This window comes from Chionomys nivalis, chromosome 24 (genome assembly GCF_950005125.1).
Source record: "Chionomys nivalis chromosome 24, mChiNiv1.1, whole genome shotgun sequence".
NCBI lineage: Eukaryota > Metazoa > Chordata > Mammalia > Rodentia > Cricetidae > Chionomys > Chionomys nivalis.
The window spans coordinates 12169609-12194263 of NC_080109.1; the positions used below are offsets into that span (position 1 = coordinate 12169609).

The 24655-nt window shown below is 40.5% G+C and overlaps 3 protein-coding genes across 3 annotated transcripts in view; 2 read left to right on the forward strand and 1 right to left on the reverse strand.

The window, feature by feature from the left end:
- The first annotated feature begins 1122 nt into the window (after positions 1–1122).
- Trim59 (tripartite motif containing 59) lies at positions 1123–13474 on the forward strand. The gene is made up of 3 exons (XM_057756710.1): positions 1123–1182; positions 2129–2203; positions 10275–13474. The coding sequence occupies exon 3, from the start codon at positions 10278–10280 to the stop codon at positions 11487–11489; it is 1212 nt and encodes a 403-aa protein (XP_057612693.1). The 5' UTR covers positions 1123–1182; positions 2129–2203; positions 10275–10277; the 3' UTR covers positions 11490–13474.
- Ift80 (intraflagellar transport 80) overlaps positions 1159–24655 on the forward strand; it is a 125240-nt gene continuing 101743 nt past the window's right edge. Inside the window, exons 1-2 of the mRNA XM_057756707.1 lie at positions 1159–1182; positions 2129–2203. The gene's annotated coding sequence lies outside the window, so the exon portion shown is untranslated. The remainder of the gene's footprint in view (positions 1183–2128; positions 2204–24655) is intronic.
- Positions 13611–24655, reverse strand: part of Smc4 (structural maintenance of chromosomes 4) — a 33353-nt gene continuing 22308 nt past the window's right edge. Inside the window, exons 14-24 of the mRNA XM_057756703.1 lie at positions 23725–23950; positions 23546–23625; positions 21324–21476; positions 20154–20280; positions 18880–19069; positions 17909–18053; positions 17503–17676; positions 16379–16561; positions 16038–16270; positions 14970–15153; positions 13611–14784 (exon numbers count right to left, since the gene is read on the reverse strand). Of these exons, the coding sequence (XP_057612686.1) occupies positions 14632–14784; positions 14970–15153; positions 16038–16270; positions 16379–16561; positions 17503–17676; positions 17909–18053; positions 18880–19069; positions 20154–20280; positions 21324–21476; positions 23546–23625; positions 23725–23950 (1848 nt within the window). The 3' untranslated portion in view covers positions 13611–14631. The remainder of the gene's footprint in view (positions 14785–14969; positions 15154–16037; positions 16271–16378; positions 16562–17502; positions 17677–17908; positions 18054–18879; positions 19070–20153; positions 20281–21323; positions 21477–23545; positions 23626–23724; positions 23951–24655) is intronic.

The window sequence follows — 24655 nt, forward strand, 5'->3', positions numbered from 1 at the left end:
GCCATGTGGGTACGGGGACCCTAACCCCGGTCCTCATCAAGAGAAGGAAGAGCGGTTCATTGCTGGGTCACCTCTCCAAGCCACTACACTTTCTTTAGAGAGAAAACAAGCATATACGTGTAGTGCATGTATCGCTATGGAAAGACAGTCGCAGCCTAGTATGATGGCGAAGTTAAAAAGCCATCAGGCTGACTTCAAAGTTTGAAACAGATCTGTAAGCGGAACCGCGGAGCTATCTGTGGGTGTCCCCGGGACCCACACTTCCACCTTCTTAGGTAACCGAATCGGTGAGGACGGCTGAGAGCGCCTCAGGCCTCCGCTAATATTATCTTGGTTTCTGTTCTTACTGATTTCTGAGATCTCCCGAATAGAAGCCTAAGACTTGGGTGTCCTGGCAACGCCCGACGCGATGCGCGGAGTGGAGCCCCGAGCACCTAACTCGGGAGTGAGTGCGACTTCCAAGTGCACTCGGGAGAGGAGCCGGGGCCGGGGAGCGAGCGGGAAGACGACGGCTGCGCTCCCTGGTCCCCCGTGCCGGAGAGGCGAGGGTGGGCGGCCGGGGACCGCCTGCGGGGACAGGGCGGGGGAGCAGGCGCCAGTCCCGCCGAGCGCGCCCGAGGTTGGGGGTGGTGGCGGCGGGAGGGGACACCGGGGAAGGGGGGCCCGAGGCCTCGGCGGGGCGGGCGGAGGCCGTGCCCTCCAGGCGGTGACTTCAGCGGCCGGCGGGAGCCAGGAACCTGTGAGGTAACAATGGAAGGCTCCGCGTGGCCCGGGCCAGCGCGCGCGGGCGTGGTCGCTAGTAATAAGCAGTCGGGCCGAGCCGCCTCAAGACGCCGCGGGCGTCCCGGGCCGCTCGCCCCACCCCCCGGCCCCGGCGCCAGCCCAGCCCCCGGCCCTCCCGCGCCGAGCCGCGACCCCGGCCCCCCTAGGCTCGCCCGACCCAGCCGAGCTCCTCCGCGGCGCCCAGCGCGCAGGCGCCCGGCCCGCGGCCGTTGACTTTCAAAGGCCGCCCGCGCCCTCTCATTGGCCGAGGCGGCGCGGGCGAAAGCCGCTCGGAGGCGGCGGCGGCGGCGCCCGCAGGCTCCGCCCCTCCCGGGCCGCTGAAGACTCGGGCGAGCGGCTCGCACCGTCGCTCCAGGCTGCCCCGGAGCCTCCGCCGCGCGCGCCGTCGCCAGCCTCGCGGTGAGTACGCGCCGGCTGCGGTCGGGCCCCGACTGGGCGGCTGCGAGCCCGGCTGCCCGGCTGCGTCCGCCCGGGACCGGAGGAGCGGGAGGCGGGGCTGGACGCCGCGGCCGTTGCTCTCGTCCCACGCGCGCCGTGGGGAGCGGCGGCGCGGAGCTGCAGGCGGACTCTTGGCGGCCGCCAGTGGTGGCGGCCGGTGGGTGAGCCGAGCGGACCCCGCAGGACCAGGCGGGACGGTTGAAGCCGGGACATCCCGGAGGAGGGGCGGGGACGACTGCCATCTTGAGCTACTTCTTTGTTTGGGGTTCGTGTAGAGCTTCTGCCCATTTTACAGATGGGCACCTGCGTAGGTGAAATGGAGTCCCACGGCATCGCAGAGACAGGCGGGGGCGCGGGGGAGGCGCGTTGATGCCGATAACCTAGGTTCTTAGTTGCGAACTGGGGAAGTCGGTGCGCGCGGGTGTTTTTCGTGGTTTTGCTGCGTTTCAACAGCCCAGACTTTGTAGCTGGGCATGGTAGTGGACACCGGTAGTCCCAGCGCGGGAGGCAGAGCCAGGGTCCTTGTGAGTTCAAGGCCATCCTGGTAAACTAGCGAGTCCAGGTCCTCGGCGAGGGCAAACCTGGTCTAAGCCAAGCCACCAAGCCGAACCGTGAGTGTTTAGTTCCCGTCATTCCATTGGTTAAAACGGTCCAGACTCACAGATGCCTTATGTTGGAAAAAAGTCCTTTTGTGTGGCAAAATTGTTGGGGTTTTCCAGATGAAAGTTGTGTTCCCTGCAGGCTCTTGTGGCTGTTGGTGTCACTACTTTTCTACTAAACAAAAAATAGCCAGCCAACCATCGGGCTCTAGTGTAGATAAGCCGCAGAGTTCGTGAACAACCTTCCCGATGCAATTTTCCTCTCCTTTTTTTTTCTTCCAAAATCTGAAACATTGTTTTGATTTTAGAATAACAAAAGAACCAGGAAAAGTTGGAGAAGATAAAGTATATTCAGTATCCAGATCAGGAGATCAACAAGCCAGGTAAGCTCCGATAAGTTAGGTGTACATTTTTACAGTGTGTGGTCTGGGCTATGATGTAAAATTTAAAATATCCTGAAAAAAGATGTATAGTGGTGGTGTATAAAATTCTAACCATCGTATGGAGGAGGTGTAATGCGAGAAACAACTGTCATTTGACTTCAAAGACTTTCACCTTTTTTTCCCCCTTATTTATTATATATACAATGTTGTGCCTGCATGTCTCCCTGCAGGTCAGAAGAGGGCACCAGATCTCATTACAAATGGTTTTTGAGCCACCATTTGGTTGCTGGAAATTGAATTCAGGACCTCTGGAAGAGCAGTCAGTGCTCTTAACCTCTGAGCCATCTCTCCAACCCCTTGGGCTTTTTTTTTTTTTTTTTTTTTTCCCAAGGCAGGGTTTCTTGTGTAGCCCTGGCTGTCCCAGAACTTTTACTATAGACCAGGCTAGCCTCAAATTTAGAGCTCCACCTGCTTCTGCCTTCTGGAGTGCTGGGATTAAAGGTGCCACCAGTGCTTCTTCTTAAAAGATTTTCTTCTTTCGTATATGTGTTGGCAGGGTGGACTTGAGACAGGGTTTCTCTGTGTAACAGCCCTAGTGTCCTGGAACTTGCTTTGTAGTTTAGGGTGTCCTTGAACTCACAGAAATTCTCCTGTCGCAGGGTGGTGGTGGCGCACGCCTTTAATCCCAGCACTTGGGAGGCAGAGGCAGGCGGATCTCTGTGAGTTCGAGACCAGCCTGGTCTGCAAGAGCTAGTTCCAGGACAGGCTCCAAAACCACAGAGAAACCCTGTCTCGAAAAACCAAAAAAAAAAAAAAAAAAAAAAAAAAAAAGAAATTATCCCGTCTCTGCTGGGATAAAAGGTGCGTGCCATCACCACTGCCCTGCAAAATTTTCACTTTTATGTAAAGTTACAAGACTGCCTGTACATCTGAAGGCATGCACACAAATGGTGTGTGCACTTTATAATTTATACATTTGCAGACTGGATTTATTATTCAGGTTCCTTTCTGCCAGCATTAACATGCGTCTACATCCATTTCTTGTGACCCAAGGTACTGACTTTAGGAAATGTCTATATGGACTTTGTCTTTAGGTAATGTCTATATGGACTTTGTCTTTAGGTAATGTCTATATGGACTTTGTCTTTAGGTAATGTCTATATGGACTTTGTCTTTAGGAAATGTATATATGGCCGGGCGGTAGTGGCGCACGCTTTTAATCCCAGCACTCGGGAGGTAGAGGCAGGCAGATCTCTGTGAGTTCGAGGCCAGCCTGGTCTACAAGAGCTAGTTCCAGGACAGGCACCAAAGCTACAGAGAAACCCTGTCTCGAAAAACTAAAAAAAAAAAGGAAATGTCTATATGGACTTTGTCTTTAGGAAATGTCTATATGGACTTTGTCTTTAGGAAATGTCTATATGGACTTTGTCTTACTATTTTTTTTTTTTTTTTTTGTTTTTGTTTTTCGAGACAGGGTTTCTCTGTGGCTTTGGAGCCTGTCCTGGAACTAGCTCTGTAGACCAGGCTGGCCTCGAACTCACAGAGATCCGCCTACCTCTGCCTCCCAAGTGCTGGGATTAAAGGCGTGCGCCACCACCGCCCGGCTGGACTTTGTCTTTAGGAAATGTCTATATGGACTTTGTCTTTAGGAAATGTCTATATGGACTTTGTCTTTAGGAAATGTCTATATGGACTTTGTCTTTAGGAAATGTCTATATGGACTTTGTCTTTAGGAAATGTCTATATGGACTTTGTCTTTCAGCAGGTGTTTTCCATCAAATATATTTACACTTTGAAGATTTTTTTTTTTTTGGTTTTCAGGACAGGGTTCTTTGTGTAGCCTTGGCTGTCCTAGAATTAGCTCTGTAGACCAGGCTGACCCCAAACTCCCAGAGGCTTGCCCACTTCGGCACCCCAGGTGTTAGGGTTAAAGGGGTGTACTGGTTAATCGAAGCTGCTCTGAATTAAGTCTGTCATTTCACGAAGAGGTTTTATCAGTTAGGGCCACAGTGCTGTGAGGCCCTGGCAGGGTGGGGGCACCACCAGACTTTTTCCCAGACTTCTGGCTGACTCACCAGAAGGCCTGTGGCAACTAAGTCATTGAGCTCTGCAGTGCTAACTACATTTCTTCAGAGACTGTAAAGTATAATGTGGCGCTGTGCTGCAGTGCGGCTCAGCGCTCAGGAGTTTATAAAGTATTCATTTTTGGAAATTAGTTTCTTTTTAGTTTGTATTATTATCTTTGCAGGTTTTGGGGATCGTACTACATTGTCTTGAAATTTGCATACTTATTTGTATTCTGGTACAGATGAACTAGAAATTGTTTCATGACTTGAAGAACTTAGAGAACTTGCCTTGACCCTCCCTCCCCATTCTAACCTGTAAAATTTCCCACATTGTTTGCTTTATTGTCCGGGGTTAGTTTCAGTCATTTGAACGGGTTTGTTCAGTGGTTTGAACACTGAATTTGTGTAGATTGTGAGATATATTCGTGCAGAGATATGCAAGATACTCTCTAGTTTGGGCTCTCCCTGCTTTTGTTCTTTTTCTATGTATTTTTCCTCTTCTCAATGCATGCAGTGTTCTTTCTCTCTTGGTTAGGATTGTGTGTTAAAGTATTGCTTCATCACGATTTACCCCCAATTCAGGAATGCAGAGTGGCTGTTAGGTGTCTGAGGGTCATGCTTGCTGTGAAGTTGCTCCCGCTGCAGTTGTGGGTTTCGGGGTCTGAAGTGTCTTCACGTATTTGTTTACTGGTTTCTATTCCTTGTTAAGCATTAGGTTTAAATGTGCTGGCTCCTAACAGTACCAGATGACCTTGGAATGTTTAGGTAGTGGGAACTCTGAGGGCGAGAAGAAGAATCCTTTTTGCATTTTGTATGGCAGGAGTCACTATGTCTAATTCACATTCAAGAGGAGGGGAATTGGGGTACCCAAGGGGCTAGAGATTGTTGGTCATCCTAAAGAGATTACCAACACAGTAACTTTTTTTTTTTTTTTTTCCAAGACCGAGTTTATCTGTAGTTTTTGGAGCCTGTCCTGGAACTAGCTCTTGTAGACCAGGCTGGCCTCGAACTCTCAGAGATCCGCCTGCCTCTGCCTCCCGAGTGCTGTGATTAAAGGTGTGCGCCACCACCACCCGGCTACCTGCTTTTTTTTTTTAAATATTTATTTATTTATTATGTATACAATATTCTGTCTACATGTATGCCTGCAGGCTAGGCCAGAAGAGGGCACCAGACCCCATTTCAGATGGTTGTGAGCCACCATGTGGTTACTGGGAATTGAACTCAGGACCTTTGGAAGAGCGGGCAGTGCTCTTAACCTTTGAACCATCTCTCCAGCCCCCTGCTTTGTTTTTTAACTAGAGATTTTGCTAGTGTTTTTATAGTTAGATGTGAATAAGTCACACAGGTACCAGATTCTGGGGTAAAAACTTTTTCTTTTCTTGAATTTATGGATGCTTTGTAATATGTTTTTTTTTTGTTTTTGTTTTTGTTTTTGTTTTTCGAGACAGGGTTTCTCTGTGGCTTTGGAGCCTGTCCTGGAACTAGCTCTTGTAGACCAGGCTGGTCTCGAACTCACAGAGATCCGCCTACCTCTGCCTCCCAAGTGCTGGGATTAAAGGCGTGCGCCACCACCGCCCGGCTTTTGTAATATGTTTTAACAGTAGCATTCCTTGTTGCTTTGTGTGTATGATGGCTATCTGTTTTTGTATAACACTTTAAAGCTTGGCTAGCTATTTCCAAGACGGCCTTTTTACTAATATGTCTGGCATCTTAGTGCTGTTTTTGAAAGTCCAGGTAGCCTAGACTTGTTGTATAGCTGCTAGTTGTTAAGTGTGGTTTGAGTGGGATTAGGCATTTGACATGACACTTGGTCCCCAGTTGGTGGCGCTGTTGTAGAGATTATACAGCCTTGCTGGAGACCGTGTTAGTGGTGCTGGCTTTGAGAGCTGAAAGCTCACTTTTCAGTTCGCTCTGTCCCGTGCCTGCTGCTGTTAAACATCCCTTGGTTTTCTACTCCAGCCGCCCACTGCTGTGCTGTCCCACTGGCGTGGACTCTAACCCTCGAACTGTAAGCCATGGTAAACTGTCTTCTCTAAGTTGCCTTGGTCATAGTGTTTTATAACAACAGAAAAGGAACTGATAGACTTCTTAAGGCGTATATCCAGAAGTCAGAGCGTCGCTCAAAGCAGTCGTTTGACCTATACAAATTTTCTGGGGGTGGTGGTAGTGGTACACAGATTTCATCTCTTAAAAGGAGTAGCAGCTAGGTTATATTACAGAACAGCATGTATAAAGGGTAACTTTAGAAATTACTGTGTTCTTCAGGGTCCCATTTATATAGCTCAGGCTGGCCTCAAACTTTTAATCCTTCTGCCATATCGCATTGTTGATGTTTTCTTGGTTTGCATGGTACATTTCTGCCTGGCCACTTGTAGGATTGTCTCTCTTCTTTTAATCGTTTGTTACATTTTTAGCTGTATGCTGATTAAATAAAATAACTTAGCATTAAAAGTTGGTGGATACTTTTTTCTACTCCCTGTTCTTGTTCTTTAAAACCTATCATATTCATCTCCTAACATTGTTTTTTAGTTTTTACTTTTTTTTTTTTTTTTTGAGATAGGTTCTCTGCCTGTTCTGGAACTCACTGTGAGTCCAGGCTTGCCTTGAACTCGCCGAGAGTCCAACTGCTTCAGTTCCCCAAGTGCTTGGGATGAAAGACATGCAGCTGACTCTGCCCACCTTCACGCCGGAATTTCTAAATAATATGTTTATTTCTGATTTTCTAAATAATGTATGTAAGTTTCTTCCCCCATATTTTTGGGCTGTCAAGATGGCTCAGTGACTGAGTGCTTGTCGCATAAACCTAATTACCAGAATTTAATTATTGGAACCCATGGAAGAAATCGACAGCTGATTTCCGAAAGCTGTCCTCTGATCCCATGCTTACTGAGATGCACATGTATATGCGCATCCTCGCATCTGACTCACATTCAAGATAATAAACAGTTGACATTTTTATTGAGTATTGGCTTCTTTTCTTTTTTCTTTTTCTTTTCTTTCTCTCTCTTTTTTTTTTTTTTTTTTGAGGCAGGGTTTTTCTGTAGCCCTGGCTGCCCTGGAATTCACTCTGACAACCAGGGTGGCCTTAAACTCAGAGATCCCCTGCCTCTGCCTCCTGGGTGCGAGGATTACTGGTGGGCACCACTACACCCAGCTTTGACTTTACTAAGGGAAATTTTAGTGTCTCTCCCAACCCCCGGTCACCCCCAGTGTAATGTCAGTCTGGTAAATCAATATTTGGTATTGCTTCATTTTCTTGTAGAGTCCAGTGTTAAACCATTGATAGTTTGCTTGGAAACTTCTTAACAATTTAAAGGTTGAACTATTGGGTCATCATGGACTCTCAGAGGTCTTTGAGTGTTTGATGGTACGACTATGTTCGCCACCCTCCTAATTCTTGTAGAGTTGGTCTTTTTTTCACTTCTACCTCCATCTTGGTGTCTGAGTGCTTGCTTGGTTTATTGATATGTACTGTGTTCAGCTTTGCATGGCTTCTGGGGATCCAAACTCAGGTCCTCGAGCTTACATTGGTAAATGGTTTACCCACTGAATCATGTTCCAACCCTTCCCTAGATTTCTGTGAGAGATATAAAATAGAACTTTGAAGATTTAATAATAATAGAGGCTATTTAATGTGTAAGCAAACTAGTCCTAAAATCTAATGTCTTCCAGTTTTGCTACCTACACACCAAATAGCCAATGATACTAAATCTGGATCAAATGTATGTCCATTGCTTAAATTTTATTCCTTTCAAAGAACTATTCTGTATTCCTTCATTGTGTATTTTGACATCACTGGTACTCTGAGAAACATGTTTGTTATTCTTGGTAATTTTTGTATGACTTTAGCGCTCTCTGTGGGTGTGGGGTAAAGTTGTAAAGGCTTCTAGGCATGCGTTTACTCGCATTTCTCTTCAGTGGCTGTCGTCTCTGTACTGTTGCCCAATCATTAGTTTCCTGGAATCCTGTGCAGGTCAAGACTTAGTCTCTACATGCCACAACTTGGTAATTATGGATCCTGAATATTGTCAGTCAGACAATACAGGATATATTTCCTGATGGGCTCTTCATAAACTCTAACAGAGTTTATTATTAAAAAGCCCAGATTGCTTTTAAGACTGCTGTTTAGGTACTATTTCTGACCTAATGGGAGGCTTACATTCTAATATGTAATATGTTAAAGAAATTCTTCTAAAATCTCGTAAAGTGCTCAAAGTAAAAATGCCTCCATAGTTAAATTAAATTAAAAAGACACTTACTCTAGGGTATTAGCAGTCCCAGCAGTCTCACTGATGTTAGAGCTAAGGCTAAAACAAATGAAAGGTACTTTCAAATGCTATGGCTACAAACTTTCCTTGGTGATGACAGAATGCCAGACCTCAATGCATGCTTGCCCTGCTCTTATAAACTTCTGATCTGGAGCTAGTTTTATATAGGTTTTGTCAGCTTTTATAGTCTTTGTAAAGAACACCTAGGACTCAGGAGGCAGAGGCAAGTGGATCTCTGTGAGTTTGAGGCCAGCCTGGTCCAACCTGGTCTACACAGTGAGTTCCAGGACAGCCAAGCCTACATAGTAGAGAAACTTCATCTCAAAAAAACAAAAGAACATCTAGGATTTGTTTAAGGTTCTTTAAACAGCGATGTACTTGATTTTTCCCTGTCAGAGGCTAGACAGTTTTAAGGTTTATTGCTGCTGAGAACAATAAAAAGTAAAACTATAAAAGCAGGCTGCAGATCTTCCAGCTTCTGTTGGAAATATCAACAGCTTATGGATGTCACCCTCTGTCAAATGAGTTTCTGAACTATTGCTGGATTCCTTTTTCTGTTTTAGGGATATTCTTGAAATACATTTTTAAAAAGTTATTTTTAGTTATGTGTGTGTGTATGTTGTGGGGCAGGCATATAGAGGTACTAGGAAAGTGGATACTCTGGAGCTGGTTTCGTATGTGGTTGTGAGCTTCTTTATGTGCTGGGAGCTGAGTTCTGATCCTCTGGAAGAACAAGTTTGCAGTCATAACCACCAAGCCATCTCTTCAGCCTCTCAAACATTTTAAATGAGGAAATAGATGAATGGTATCCTTTGGTTTCTTTTCTCATTTATTTTAGATTCTCATTTTTTAGTCAGTACTTGTCACCATCATCAACTCTCATCTTTCACATCTATTTTTATTGTCAATGAACTTTTCCCTTTAAAATTTTCAAGTTAAAATGACTGCTTTAGAAAACCACAGTAAATGTTTGGATCTGGGGCTGTGTTAACTCATAAGGCCTTGAGTTTGATTATTAGCACCGCAAAAGGAAAAGAGAAAAATAGGAATTGCCGTATGCTGATCTTAATAGTAATTTCTAGGAAAGTTAAGAGTTTGTAAGAATTACTGAACCAGTTGTGATGCCTTGTGCCTGCAGCCCTACATTTATCTCAGCCCAAAAAAAAAAAAAAAACACACTTTTTCCCCTTTAAATTGAATAATTTTGCTAAGCCTAATGCTATATAAATATCTATTTAGTCTTGCCTAGTCATTAGTTTTTTATACATTACAGAGTGCCGTTTTACTTTAGTATCTTATAATGTAAAGACTTGCATATAGTAGTTGTAATTATTAAGTTGACTTCAACTGAATATTAGTCTTTGGTACAAAAAGTCAGTTTCACTAATTTCAAGGGCTTTTTTTTTTTTTTCTTTCTTTTAGGGGGGCAGGATTTCTCTGCTTTGGCTTTCCTGAAAACTAGCTCTGTAAACCAGGCTAGCCTAGAACTCAGAGATTTTCTGCCTCTGCCTCCCAAGTGCTGGGACTAAAGGTGTCCCCCACTTCTGCCCAGCAGTGGAATACTTTTAAGATTGTCCTCTTATTCAGTATGTATTAGGAGTTGAACTGCAAAGAGTCATCTAAAAATGCTTTTCTTTTAAATGGCAAATACTGCATTTAATTTGAAGGTCATGCCTAAAACCTTACATAGAATGCCAGATGTATGCTACATATACTTTTTTTTTGTCTTGACAGGAAATGCACAATTTTGAGGACGAGTTAACATGTCCCATTTGTTACAGTATTTTCGAAGATCCTCGAGTCCTACCATGCTCTCATACATTTTGTAGAAATTGTTTGGAAAATGTTCTTCAGGCAACTGGAAACTTTTATATATGGAGGCCTTTGCGAATTCCACTAAAGTGTCCTAACTGCAGAAGTATTATTGAAATTTCTTCAACTGGTATAGAATCCTTACCTGTAAATTTTGCATTGAGAGCAATTATTGAAAAGTACCAGCAAGAAGACCACCCAGATGTTGTCACCTGCCCTGAACACTACAGGCAGCCATTAAATGTTTATTGCCTACTAGATAAAAAATTAGTTTGTGGCCATTGTCTTACTATAGGCCAACATCATGGTCATCCTATAGATGACCTTCAAAGTGCCTATCTGAAAGAAAAGGATACACCTCAGAAGCTGTTTAAACAGTTAACCGACACACACTGGACAGACATCACCCGTCTTATTGAAAAGCTTGAAGAACAGAAGTGTCATTCTGAAAAAATGGTTCAAGGTGATAAGGAATTTGTTCTTCAGTATTTTAAGGAGCTTAGTGATACATTAGAACAGAAAAAGAAATTTTTTTTGGCAGCTCTCTGTGACGTTGGCAAGCTGATCAATCAAGAATACACTCCGCAGATTGAAAGGGTGAAGGAGATCAGAGAACAGCAGCTTGAGTTAATGACAGTGACTACATCTTTACAAGATGAGTCTCCACTTAAATTCCTAGAAAAAATTGATGATGTCCGCCAACGTGTGCAGATGTTGAAGCAGAGACCACTCCCTGAGGTCCAGCCTGTTGAGATTTATCCTCGAGTAAGCAAAGTATTAAAGGAAGAGTGGAGCAGAACAGAAATTGGACATATTAAGAAAGCTGTCATTCCTGAAATGAGAATTTCTTCAAAAAGGATGCCATGTTCCTGGCCTGACAAGGATGAAAAAGAACTCGAATTCTTTAAAATTTTAAATATTGCTGTAGTTTCACTGATTTCAGTGATATTAATGTTGATACTCTTTTTCAACCAACACATAATCACCTTCCTAAATGAAATCACTTCAATATGTTTCTCTGAGGTCTCTTTGTCTGTTTACCAAAGTTTATCTAATAACTTAAATGACTTAAAAAATATGGTACACTACACTTTATATTTGTTAAAGGAAATCATGTTGAAAATAGTTTCTCGTTGAAAACCCAAATGAACAGTTTTAAGTGGGCTTCTCCTGTTTAGCAGAGGCTAACCATTGCTAGATGGAAGTTGGGTAGCATAAGTAGCAAACTTACATAGAAATATGGTAAACCTTCCATGGTTGGATAGAAATGGTGCCAGAAATGATATATTATCTGAAAGATTATTCAAATCAAGTTAGAAAATTATTTTTGATTTGAACATTTTTTGGCTTGATAGTCAAAGTTTTAAATCTAACAAGCATATCTTTTTTTTTTTACTATAACATGCTACAGTAGCTTTACAGTTCTTTGTATGTGTAGATACTAGATTAGAAAAAATTGACAAGATCCTTGACCCACATATCTATCTTGATGTGATTTGAAGCTTTTCAGTGTATAGATGTAGGTGGGAAAAGTTTTAAGATTCAGGCTAGGATTGCTTAAACATCGTTTTGGTCAAACATAAATCAAAGAACATTCATTCCAAATAGAGCTTTTGGATAATGCCAAGTGTCTAGTACTTATTTTATATAAACTTTGATTGTGTTTAGAATTTGAGTTTAATGGCTAGAGAATCTCTTATGTCAGGGTCAGTCTGGATATTGTATTGACATCTCTAAAAACCAAACAAAAAGGTTAAAAACGAGGCGGAGCCTTGCCTTGTCTCCAGCACCAGAAAGCAAAACAATATATTTTGCATTTGTAGTGTTTTAATCTTGTTCTTACATAAAAAGTATATGAAACATGTATATTATGACAATCATGTAAACTATATCTTAAAATGGTCTCACTCTAAGTTGGCGATGGTGGCGCTCTCGGGAGGCAGAGGCAGGCGGATCTCTGAGTTTGAGACCAGCCTGGTCTACAGAGCTAGTTCCAGGACAGGCTCCAAAGCCACAGAGAAACCCTGTCTCAAAACCAAAAAAAAAAAAAAAAAAAAAGTCTCACTCTATAGCCCAAGTACTGGGAATTATGAGTTGCCATAATTAGATAATCTTAAAAGAGCTCAGTAAGGCAACCTTTAATTCCCTTAACAAGGACTAGCATGATGTTTGCAGTATAACTTTGGATCACTGTCACTAAAATACCCAAATGGGCTATTCTTGAATCCCTAGCTCTGGGGATTTCAAAGATCAGATTACAAAACGCTCAGTTTATCATTAGGTCCTGGAGAGATGGCTCTCCCTGAGGTTCTGTGTTTAGTTCCCAGCAGCTATATGGTGTGATCTCATGACCATGTATGAGATCTGGTGCTTTCTTCTGGCATGTAGGCATACATGCCAGCAGGATGCTGTATGCAAAATTTAATCATTAGGTCCACTTACTTAACAGATCAGATTTTACCCAGCATAATTATTATATACGGAGGCCATTTGGAAGATGGAGTGGAGGTGAGGGGGTACAGTGTTCAGTTTTTGACACATAGGTCACACTGAGTGCTATTTTTAAATGTAAATATTAGCAAAGAATGTTAGCTAAGACGTTTTTCAAGGGGCTACTAACTTCTTTGTACAGATGAGCAACAAACCAAAGTAATGCAGTGCCATATTAGGTGGGAGAATGTTCTCATCAGTGTTTATCATGCCTTAAAAGCTGCAGCAGGCCAAGACTGTTATTAACCGAAACTTACGTTCCAAACTAAACAAGCATATGCCGAGTATTACCTTAAAGCCTTGACAATTTTTAGTGCGCAACTGTTTTCTGGTAAGTTATTATATACTGTTTTATATCTTTACTATGAGGCGGAGATTGTACAAAAAACATTTGGAAATTCTGGGTTTTATGTGTAACAATATATTTGAATAAACTTGGTATTTTATTGAATGGCTTAGGAATTGGCTTTGGAATTTTTATACAGAAGTTAGCTCTCAACTCCACCTAGTTATTAAAATGTAATTTCATTCACTTTTATATTTGTAGCATGCTGCCGATTTGTAGTGCTTTATTATGAATCATGATAGGAAGCATTTGACTAATTCCTTAGAAACTGAATAAGGCAAATACTTGGAGACAGGAACTCACTAAGACCAGGCTTCTGACTGCTGGGATTAAAGGTGTATAGCATACCACCACACCTGATGATAGCTGACTTTAAATTCCAATTTATTTCTAATAGCATAATATTCTTTAGGCAATACAGTGAGTACATGATGGTTTTACGAGAGTTAGACACGGAAACATTTGCTTTTATGTTTGGGTTAGCCTATATAGGCAGCCCACAATCCTCAGTCATAATCTGGCCTGCCACCATTACCCCGGGATTGCATTACTTTTGTTTTTTCAAGACAGGGTTTCTCTGTATCTTTGGAGCCTGTCCTGGAACTACCTCTTGTAGACAGCCTAGCCTCGAACTCAGAAATTCGCCTGCCTCTGCCTCCAGAGTGCTGGGATTAAAGGCATATGCCACCACCATGGAACTCTTACCAATCAAAACAAAAAGAACCTGCAGCAGGAGAGTTGATCCTGTCCCCCACGGGAGAAATGGCCCCACCCCTCGCCAAAGGCATGGTAACTGGCCTTGATATCTTGTGCCTACCAGAGCTTGCTCTGCTTCTAGCCTGAGGAGGTAGTCCTAGTGGCTAAAGACTCAGCTACTGCCCAGACTCACATCCTTGGACTTGGGTTGACGTGTCCTAACTATGTCTGTGACCTTCTGGAGTGCTAGAAGGGACTGGTATGGCGGAATAGCCACAGGATCGGCCCCCCCTTCCCTGACAATAAGCAGGATGTCCAAAAGACATTCCAGTGAGGGTCCGGTGATGATGGTGTGCCAGAGACCTTGAGCTAGTGACTCATTGCAATGAACATTTTGTGGGTGGAGCTGATTGGGAAGTGTATACTTCCTGACACACCTTCCTGATGCCACTAGTATGAATTTTGAATAAGTGTTGGAAAGATGGAGAGGTAAGATGGTTACTTTTGTTTTAATTCTTGGGGGCATGCTGTCAATTTGCCAAGGAATTAAGGAATTGTTAAACCAGCCAGACTCATTTTTATAATATAGAAATGGATACAATTTGTTTTAGACATTATCAGTAGTAAAACAGAAACCACTTGTCACACAATGTATAAAAATGTACAACTTAAAATTCGTTACAGACAGAAACCTAGAAATAATAATCTAGGCAATTTAACTGTGAACAATCCTCAATATAAACAAGTTCAACAAAGTCCTTTAGATGCAATTTCTTTTGGGTTCACTGCAACACTTTTTGTAATATTGTATGTTTTGTAAATTCCAATAAGTCTATCTGAAATCTCAAACATATTATTCCGGAGAGAAATTATTATGAACTGGGCATTTTTGGTTTGCTCCTAAAAAGAAAAAGAAAGACAAATTACATAATAGGCAAATATTATTCCATAAAGTTTGTGTGCAGTAACTCTGACATGATTAACATGGGACAATGGCTAATTCATGAAAGCTGATTTTAATAATTTGGGTAAAATGAAAATCCTGATAGCAAGAAATAAAACAGAATTTCCAAAAATTTACTCACATATATGTAAAATGCAACAATTGACACATTTTTAAAATCCAGGGCTGCATCAATCTCATCCATGAAGTAGAGGGGAGTGGGTTTGTAGTGGTGAAGAGCAAACACTAAGGCCAATGAACTAAGGGTTTTCTCTCCTCCTGAAAGGTTAAAGATCTTCTTCCAACTTTTCTTAGGTGGTCGAACACTAAAATAATGAAGAAATGTTACTGAACTGCCTTGTAAAACTCAGGCTAAAACTCCTGAAGTGTTTCCTATAACTAACAACTACTTTTCCTTGCTAAATCTGTATGCTGCATTTCACAAATATTATTTAGATTTTGGCTTTTTGAACAGGGTGACCTCAGTATGTAATGGCCTTTTATTTTTCTTAAAACTTCTGATCCTCCTGCCTAAACCAAATGAGTGCTGGGATTACGTGTATACACCCACCCCATGGCCTGGCTGCTGGTCTTTTATTCCTAGTTTACAGAAATGTTATTGGAAGATGAACATGTTAGAAACAACTACCAGAATTTTTAAAGTTTTTGGACACAGGGTTTCTCTGTATAACCCTGGCTGTCCTGGAACTCAGTCTGTAGATTACACTGGCCCTAAACTCACAAAGATCTGCGTGCCTCTGCCTAATATTAAAGCCATGTGCCACCAGTTATCTACCAGAATTTTAAGATTAAAACAGTAAACTAGCTACTATTTGTTATTTTCTCTTAACCAATTTTGTAATAAATAAAACTATTGAGGGGGGTGTTAAAGAAAGCCTTTCTACTTTGTCATTTCACTGCTGTATAAACCTGGCTACCTGGCCTGTGAGTTTCTGTTTTGCTCCCATCTCCCTGTAGTGATAAGCCAGGATTATAAATGTTGGCATTATTGAATCTAGCATTGAATAAAATATTTTTAAAAGATGAATTAATGAACTAGTCATTGTACATATTTTATGATATAAACTCATAAGGTACATAAACAAGTTAGTACTTATCACCAAATAAAAGAAGTTATAGTTTCAACCTTCACACTTCCCTCACGAGAAATATTAATTCAGGAAACATGGAGGATTCAAATCTTACAAACCTGAACATGATTCCTTCAGAAAAAGGATCCAAACTATCCACAAGCTCGAGTTCAGCGTCCCCTCCCAAAGTAAGCATCTGATAGTTTTCCTTTAACTTATTTGTTATTACATAAAATCCTGCCATAAATTCATTGAGTCTCTGTTTCCGAAGATCTTCATAAGCCTGTCTAAAATTATCTCTTTCAGAAGTGATTTTGTCCAATTCTGCTACTCTTTGCAAATATAATTCTTCCTGTGAAGATTATAAAAAAAGTTTACACAAATCTGAGAATTAGCATTGCTCATTATGCAAAAACCAAAGGTCTTAATTTAAACTAGGCAAAATTCAATTCATTCATACCTTTTTTTTATATTCTGCTATGGCACCAAGATTTGGTTTCATTTCATGACACTGAGCTTCCAAAATTGCAATTTGATTTGTTATAGAATCTGGATTCTTGATTGCTTCAAGATCTTCTGGGCTTAGAACTGATACTGTTTCGACAGGATTATCTTCTATAGGATGCAATTTTATTTTTGAAATCTAAAGAGAATTAAGACATAAAAACAGGATGAATTTACTTTTACTTGTGTATGGGTGTATGTCACCTTTGTAGATGCCATAGATCCCAGAAGAGGGTATCAGATCCTGTGGAGTTGGTTTTAAGCCATTTGATACTGGTTTGAGGAAGCAAGCTGTGAGTCCTCTGTAAAAGCTGCAAGGACTAGTAACCAATGGGCTCTCTCCAGCTACAAGTTTATTAAGTCAAAACATGAACAATGACAGCTATAAAAACAATATCGGGCCGGGCGGTGGTGGTGCACGTCTTTAATCCCAGCACTCGGGAGGCAGAGGCAGGCGGATCTCTGAGTTCGAGACCAGCCTGGTCTACAGAGCTAGTAGTTCCAGGACAGGCTCCAAAGCCACAGAGAAACCCTGTCTCGAAAAACAAACAAACAAACAAACAAAAAACCCCCCCCCCAAAAAAACCAAAAAAAAAAAAAAAACCACACAACAATATTGGAATGAACCATGACTACTTTGCACATAAGCTCTGGGCTGAGAAGGTACTTGCTCTCTTCTAATGATTACTAATTTCTATGTATTAAATAATTCTAAATTGTCTATTAGATCCCTTATAAAAAAGTGATTATAGAATTAAGAATCACAGCATACACTTAAAAACCAGAGAAACACCTGTCCCCACAAAACAAAAAGCAATTTAAAAAAAAAAATGGTACCAGTGTTTCATCTGCATGTGTGCACGCGTGTGTGTGTATTTATATAATTAGACCACTTATGTGCCTGGTGTCCCTGGAGGACAGGAAAGGATGTTAGATTCCCTGGAACTAGAATTATATGGTTGTGATCTGCCATGTAGTGCTAAGAATTGAACCTGGGTCTTCTACAAGAGCGAGTGCTACTGAGCTATCTTTCGAGCCAACAGAAAAGGTTTAAAATCAATTAAATAGGAATAATCTCACCTCTTTTTGCCAGTATTTTATTTTAGAATTATGTTCAGCAATGTGGCCATCTATCTGCTCAAGTTTCAACTTAATACTAAGAGCATCTTTCTGAAGAGCATGTTCATTTTCTTGAATAACTTTAAGTTCCTGAAGTAGATTACGATGCTCTTTCTGGATTTCTGGCAATGACTCCTAAAAACCAAGAACAACTGTGACAAATACCATCTCTACAAGTGAAATAGGTTTTTTTTTTTTTACATTACATAGACATTGTTAGCAATTTTTCTTCATGCTTCACTTTAATAAAATTTGATTCACAGAAAGTTCTCATATTTTAAGTTAATAGTCACAAAAAATTTTAACTTACACAACACTTTAATTGCTTCAAATGACTTCTATCCTGTAAGGCAGAAATAGATCTTACCTCAGCAGCATTTGTTTTTTTTATGACTTCTTCTGCTTTGTCTTCAATAGCTTTTAGTTCTGCTTTTAAGTCATTTGTTTCTTTCTCGGTGTCTTTTATTTCTTTCTCTGTGCGGATGACAGAATCTTGCGCCTTTATAAGATTTCTAAAAAAGCAAACAACACAATTTATGATAATGTGATTTTAAAATTTGTGATTTACTGAACCATCTTAGGTTTCTCTGTTTATATAACTACTTACAGATGGTGTTGTATGTTTTATTAAAGATTTCCATAAGGTCTGTTCATGTAAGCTGCATTTTTGTTTTGTTTTGAGACAGGGTTTCTCTGTGTAGCTTGGCTGTCCTGGAACTAGCTCTGTACACCAGGATGGCCTCAAACTCACAGAGGTCTGCCTGCACCTGCCTCTGCCTCCCGAGTGCTGGGATTAAAGGCATGTGCCACCACTACCTGGCTTCATGTAAACGTGTGCATGAACACACAGAAATACAGCAATTTGCCTGACCCTGTCTTCTCTGGGATTACAAGGTATGTCACCATGTTCAGTTGGTTTAAAAGGAAACAACAGCAACAAAAAGCCAAAACAAACAAAAACTAAACCAAAAGATATTTCTTTTAAACAGACTTTCTGCTCCTAACAAATTTTTTTTCTAGTTTCTTACTTTTAGTCAAATAGATCAATATACAAATAAAGAAAATAAAAGATTTCTTTAGAGCTTTTCCTCATCACTTCTTGTTTATTAAGACCTAGCTCTACTTCTCTATGCCAGAGTAACTTAATGTCTATCCTTGATCTATTCTTGAACAACTGAGTTATGAATCATAACTCCAACTTTTCTAAGGCATACAACTGTTAACCAACTTGTTCTTTTTGAATGAGACAAACAATAAATCTTCATTTTCAGTTTTTTTTTTCCTTTCTCAAAGTGTCCAGACAGGGGTGGGGGCAGGCTGGGGAGGTACACATTCTACCTGTCAGCAGTCTTGATTGCTACTTGGGCTTTAGTAATAGCAGAAGCACATTCATCCAGCTGTTTGTTTATCATATCAAGTTTGTTTTGTTGGGCCTTGAGTTTTCGGTTGTTGATTTCTATGATGGTATCATGTAGTCGTTTAACCTCGGCTTCTACTTTACCAGCTTTCTCAGCCACAGCATCATATTCTAAAATTAAAAAATGACACAGCTGAATTCATTTTGTTAGTAATTATCACTTGTTGGATGTATAATACCCTAAGATCTTTCTCAGGTTTGGAGAAACTGGGTATTTTCTTTGGGTTAAATAAATAGTCCTCCACATTATTACAAAGTTAAGAAACAAGATGAATTGGTGGGTCTCCCCTGTTCCAAAAACACAGCCCAGGTTTACTTAGGTCAAATAAGCTAAAGTTAGCTGTGCAATGTGGAAGGCATAAAAACTGATTGGCTTTTGCTGGCAGTGATTGAGCCTGACGGTGTGGACTCTATTAGGTGGAGTACAAGCTGTTGCCAATTGCAGTGACACTTTCTCATTTGACAGACGGAATTTCAAGTGTAGAAAGAGCAGTAACATAGAATACACTGAAATACATGCTCAAAGGACTCTACGTGAGGTACAGAGACAGCTGCACGTTGCTTTCTTCAGCTTCTATTCTGACAGCTGCGAGTTCTAAGAAAAAGTCGAGGAAAGCATTTTTAGCTAAGTCTTCAAGTAACTAGCTTTACTGTTTACTTGCTGTGTGTTCTTGAGCAATTTACTTTCTTCAAATTCTCAGATTTCTCAATGTATTTTTTCCTTTTAAATTTTGTGGATGTGTCTTTTGCCTGCATGTCCCTAAATGTACCATGTATGCCTTCAGAGGTCAGAAGAGGGTAGTGGGCCCTCTTGAAACTAGAGTTACGAAAATTGAGCTTAGGTCCTCTGGAAGAACAATCAGTGCTCGAATCACTAGACCACCTCTCTAGCCCACACCTATTAATCTAATCGTGACGATCCTGAAGAAACTGAGCAGAAACATAAGGACCTGACTGGCACCAGAGCATGCTACTTACTCCCTTATTGCCACATGTCATGTGGCTGACCGTAGGCAAATTACACAAACCACTTAATGCATTATTTTCCTTATTTGTCACACAAACTTAGACTTGAATGAATTAAACAATATCAAAAGCTAACTTAAGCATATTGCCATGCGAGAGATTTAACTATAATTTATTATTCTACAAATTGTTTGATTATTGCAAATTAAAAAAATATTTTTGAACATACCTTTTTTGAAAGCACTGACATTTTCTTCTAGCAGTTTCTGTTTCTTTTTATCAGGGGCTGTAGTAAGCACATTAGCTTCCAGTTCTTTAATTTGTACAGTCAAATACTCTTCTTGCTCTGATAAACCCTATAAAAATAATTTAGCATTTATATGGTAAGTATTTTAAATTTGTAAGAGTAAATATTTCTTTGAACACTAAGTTTTAAAAAGACATTTAAGCTATCAAGAAAATGATAGAAAACAATATAAAACCTAAAATGATCAGTAAATAAAATGTGTACAAACTCATCACAAAGATAATGAGTTTGAATCAATATTTAGACAATTTGGTATGAGGCAAGAGGTGCTTAAAAACAATGAAACACAGCTAATGACAATTTCAGGAGCCACTTTAAAGAAATAATCAAATGTGTGTGTAAAGACCTAACTATAATCCCAGCACTCGAGAGAGAGCTCTGTGAGTGAGGCCAGCCTGGGCTACAGAGCTAGTTCTAGAACAGCTAGGGCTACACAAAGAAACCCTGTCTTGAGCTCTCCTCCATCCACCTCCCAAAAAAGAGAAAAGGAAAAACATGAATCATGGCAGAGAATCAAGTAAATTTAGATATTAAGCAAAGAAAAGTTAATGGCACTAAAAAGATGTATATTACTCTTTATACAAATATATAAATACATTGCATGCAATTAAATTATAAAAATTGAAGGTTATGCATCGTCGTTAAAAGCTGTAATTTAGGTATTTTCTGAATGCTGCTTTAAAAATAGAAACAACTGGCTGCTGGACATGAGGGTGCACACCTTCAATACTAGCACTCGGGCAGCAGAGGCAGATGGATCTCTATGAGTTCAAGGTCAGCCTGGACTGCGTAGTAAGTTGCAGGACAGCCACAAATACATAGTGAGAGACTCTATCTTCATAAAAACCAAAAGAGAAAAAAAAAAACAAAAAAAAACCTGGTATATAATTAAGAAAACATGCCACTTTTCAAGGAGTGAAGCTGTAACTGGTAATGAAGTTGCTAAAATTACATTGTAATTCTAGAGTGGAAAATAATAATCATCCTTTATATTTCAAAATTGGAAGCAAACCCAAAATGCATCTTCCCACTTGCTGATAGAAAATTCTAACAGTCTCAGCTAATACTTGAACACGAACATAAACACAGTACCTGGATGCTTGCAGCAAACTTTTCTAGTGTATTTCTCATTTCTCGTTCACTATGCCTTAACTTAACGACTGCTTCTTCATGTTGTACTTTCTGTTCTTGAATTTGCCTTGCTTGTTTAGAATGCCTTTCCAACTGAGATTCCATCTTTTTTACCTTCAAAAAAAAAAATTCAAGGGTCATTTTTAACAGAGTGATAGTTATACAGACATATGTATGCATTGGCATGCATATCTAGTATCAGAAGTCAACCTGTGGGAGTTGGTTCTTCTAGGGCTTGAACTCATGAAGTCAGGCTCTGCAGAAAGAGACTTTACCCTCTCAACCATTTTGCCTGCCCTCTTAAGAGGCAGTTTAAAGTTAGTTTACTCACAAAATGAAACAAACAAACAAACAAACAAAACACAGTGCTGGAGAGAGATGGCACAGCAGTTAAGAGCACTTCCTGTGAGCTAGAGTTTAATTCTCAGTCACTATATAATGGCTCACAATCTTCTTTAACTCCAGTTCCAGAGGACCCTATACCCTCTTGTGGCCTCCTGGGACACCAGGCACCCACATGGTAAATAGTCAGCAACACCCATATTCTCAAACAAACAAACAAACAAACAAACAAACAAACAAGAATACCCCAAATTCCAATCTTTTGGGTTTGGAGCCTGTCCTGGAACTAGCTCTTGTAGACCAGGCTGGTCTCGAACTCACAGAGATCTGCCCGCCTCTGCCTCCCAAGTGCTGGGATTAAAGGCGTGCGCCACCACTGCCCGGCTCCAATCATTTTTGTAAAAAATAATTTTTGTATATGTTATGCCCAAATTCGTGGGGTCTCAATAAAAGCCAACAAAGGAGACAGATTCCCATATGTAAAAACAAAGAGCCTTTATTTTAATCAAGTTTGCAAACTCTCGGTCTCTCTGCATGTCCAACTTATTGGAATAGCCGGAGAGCCCTGAGCTCAATTAGAATTGGGTTTTTATAGTAGTAAAGGTGGGGGTGAGGGGTCTCTGATGCTCAGGACCCCTGATTGGCTGACATTTATCTAGGGGTGTCATTGGTGAGGTATGTTGGCAGGTGATCCTATCTACAGTAGTTGGAATGTCAGGCATTTCCTTTGAATGGTCTGCTCTTGGGTGGGGGTCGGGTAATCTCAGTTTGTGGTGTTTTCCTGACACCAGGTATGGCTTCAGGGTAAACTACTGAGACTCAGGCCTCTTATTTAAATTCATGGCCAGAGTTCCAGGTGATAATGGTTGAAAGTAAAGAACTTCCTTTGGGTGACCTGCCCAGACTTAGATTATCATGGCTGGCCCCCCACAGTATACATGTTCAGAATATTGTATACATAATATATAAACAAATATATTTATATTTTATGGCCAGAAGGCACCAGATCTCATTACAGATGGTTGTGAGCCACCATGTGATTGCCGGGAACTGAACTCAGGACCTTTAGAACTGCTGTGTCATTTGTCTACCTCTCACAAACTTCTAACCTTAAAGACTAGAATAAAAGTCAGAAGTAGTGGTACAAAAGCGGATTCCCAGATACTTAGAAGGTTGAGAGGAAGATTATGAGCTTGAGGCCAGCCTAGCCTAACAAAATGAGACATGTAACCAAACAACCCCCAATACCAAAGCTTGAGACACAGTCACCTATATTTTAATGAAAACATAGCATTCAAATAATTTCAAAATATGGGGAGAAATTAACGCATATTTTGGAAAAAGAAATCCAGGCTAAGAGCACATTTTGGTGGCTGAGTTCATACCTCACAAAGGCTACTCCAATTACCTTACCACTAATCTGTACCTCCACATCTCCAAAGTGTTTAAAATAAAATTTAGAAACATGGATAAGAAGTCTTTGAAATACTTGAAGTATTTTGAAATTGAAAAACAAAACAGTAACTCTGCAAAGTAAATAATATTAAGTAATTGACTAAGTTATGAAAAATCTCTATATTAAAAGATTAACTAAAAAGATATGCACTTATTTTTATTTCTAATGGGATGCTAGGGATCAAACCTAGGGCCTTGGGCATGCTAAGCCTGCTCTACTACTCTGACACACCCTTTTTTAAGCACATACTTTTGAATTAATGTGTTTTGCACCCCAGAAAGCACTCAACAAAATAGTTGACATTTAAATAGAAAATCTGTTAAATCAATACTGGGTACAGTTTACAATAGGTAAATTCTGTCTGTTTTACACTGTGCTGACTGACCTCTTCTTCAGAGATTTCCACGATAACTGATGAACCCATTCTTCCTCTCATTACTTTGCTTCCACCGCCAGTCATTGTACCTGGGGAACATGGGAGAATTCAGTTTTAAATGTCTTACCAAAGATTAAAAAAAAAAAAAAAAGAAAAAAGACGGTAGAAATAAAAAAATTCCAACATACCCGACTGTTCTATGATTTGCCCCTGCAGAGTTACAACTCTCCATCGTCTATCTTTTTGATATGCTACTCTTGTAGCTTGATCCAAATTGTCAGCCACTAAGGTATCACGTAAAGCAAAGTAAAAAGCCTGGCGAATTTCCTCATTTTTTACTTTAACTAAGTCAAATAACCGAGGAGTATTTTCAGGAGTTTGAATTTTGGCCATTTTTTTGGCCCACACTGTCATCTAAAAGTTGGAAAAAAATTATGTAGTCTTCTAAGTATTATAATCCTAAATAAAATCTTATCATGCTTCTACATAAAATTCCCAAGTATTAATTTTATTTCTATACAGTAGCAATGAGCAACTTGATAACATAAACTTACCATTAAGCTAAAACATCAAAATGAATTAGACACCTAAATTTAAGAGCTAAAATCTATAAAACTCTCACAAACAGAGCTCTCATATAATCCCACCAGTTGGAAGGCAGAGAGAGGAGGACTGCTTCAAGTTCAAAGTCAGTCTGGGCTAGACACAAAGTCATTCAGGGATAAAGCAAGATCTTGTCTAAACACACCCAAGAAGCTAAAGAAAAATACTGTTAACTGGGCCATTTGTGCTTCAAAGTACACATTCAAGAAAGTGAAAATATGGCCGGGCGGTGGTGGCGCACGCCTTTAATCCCAGCACTTGGGAGGCAGAGGCAGGCGGATCTCTGTGAGTTCGAGACCAGCCTGGTCTACAAAGCTAGTTCCAGGACAGACTCCAAAACCACAGAGAAACCCTGTCTCAAAAAACCAAAAAAAAAAAAAAAAAAAAAAAAAAAAAAAGAAAGTGAAAATATAACCCACCAAATAGCAGATTTAAATTAAAAAAATTTAAAAGTAGGTATCCAACAAGAGACTTGTATACACTATTTTAAGAGTTTTTAACAATTCAATAAGACAA

Bases quoted from the DNA above. Each gene is read 5' to 3' on its own strand.
- Trim59 (XM_057756710.1), top strand. From the start codon at position 10,278: ATGCACAATTTTGAGGACGAGTTAACATGTCCCATTTGTTACAGTATT.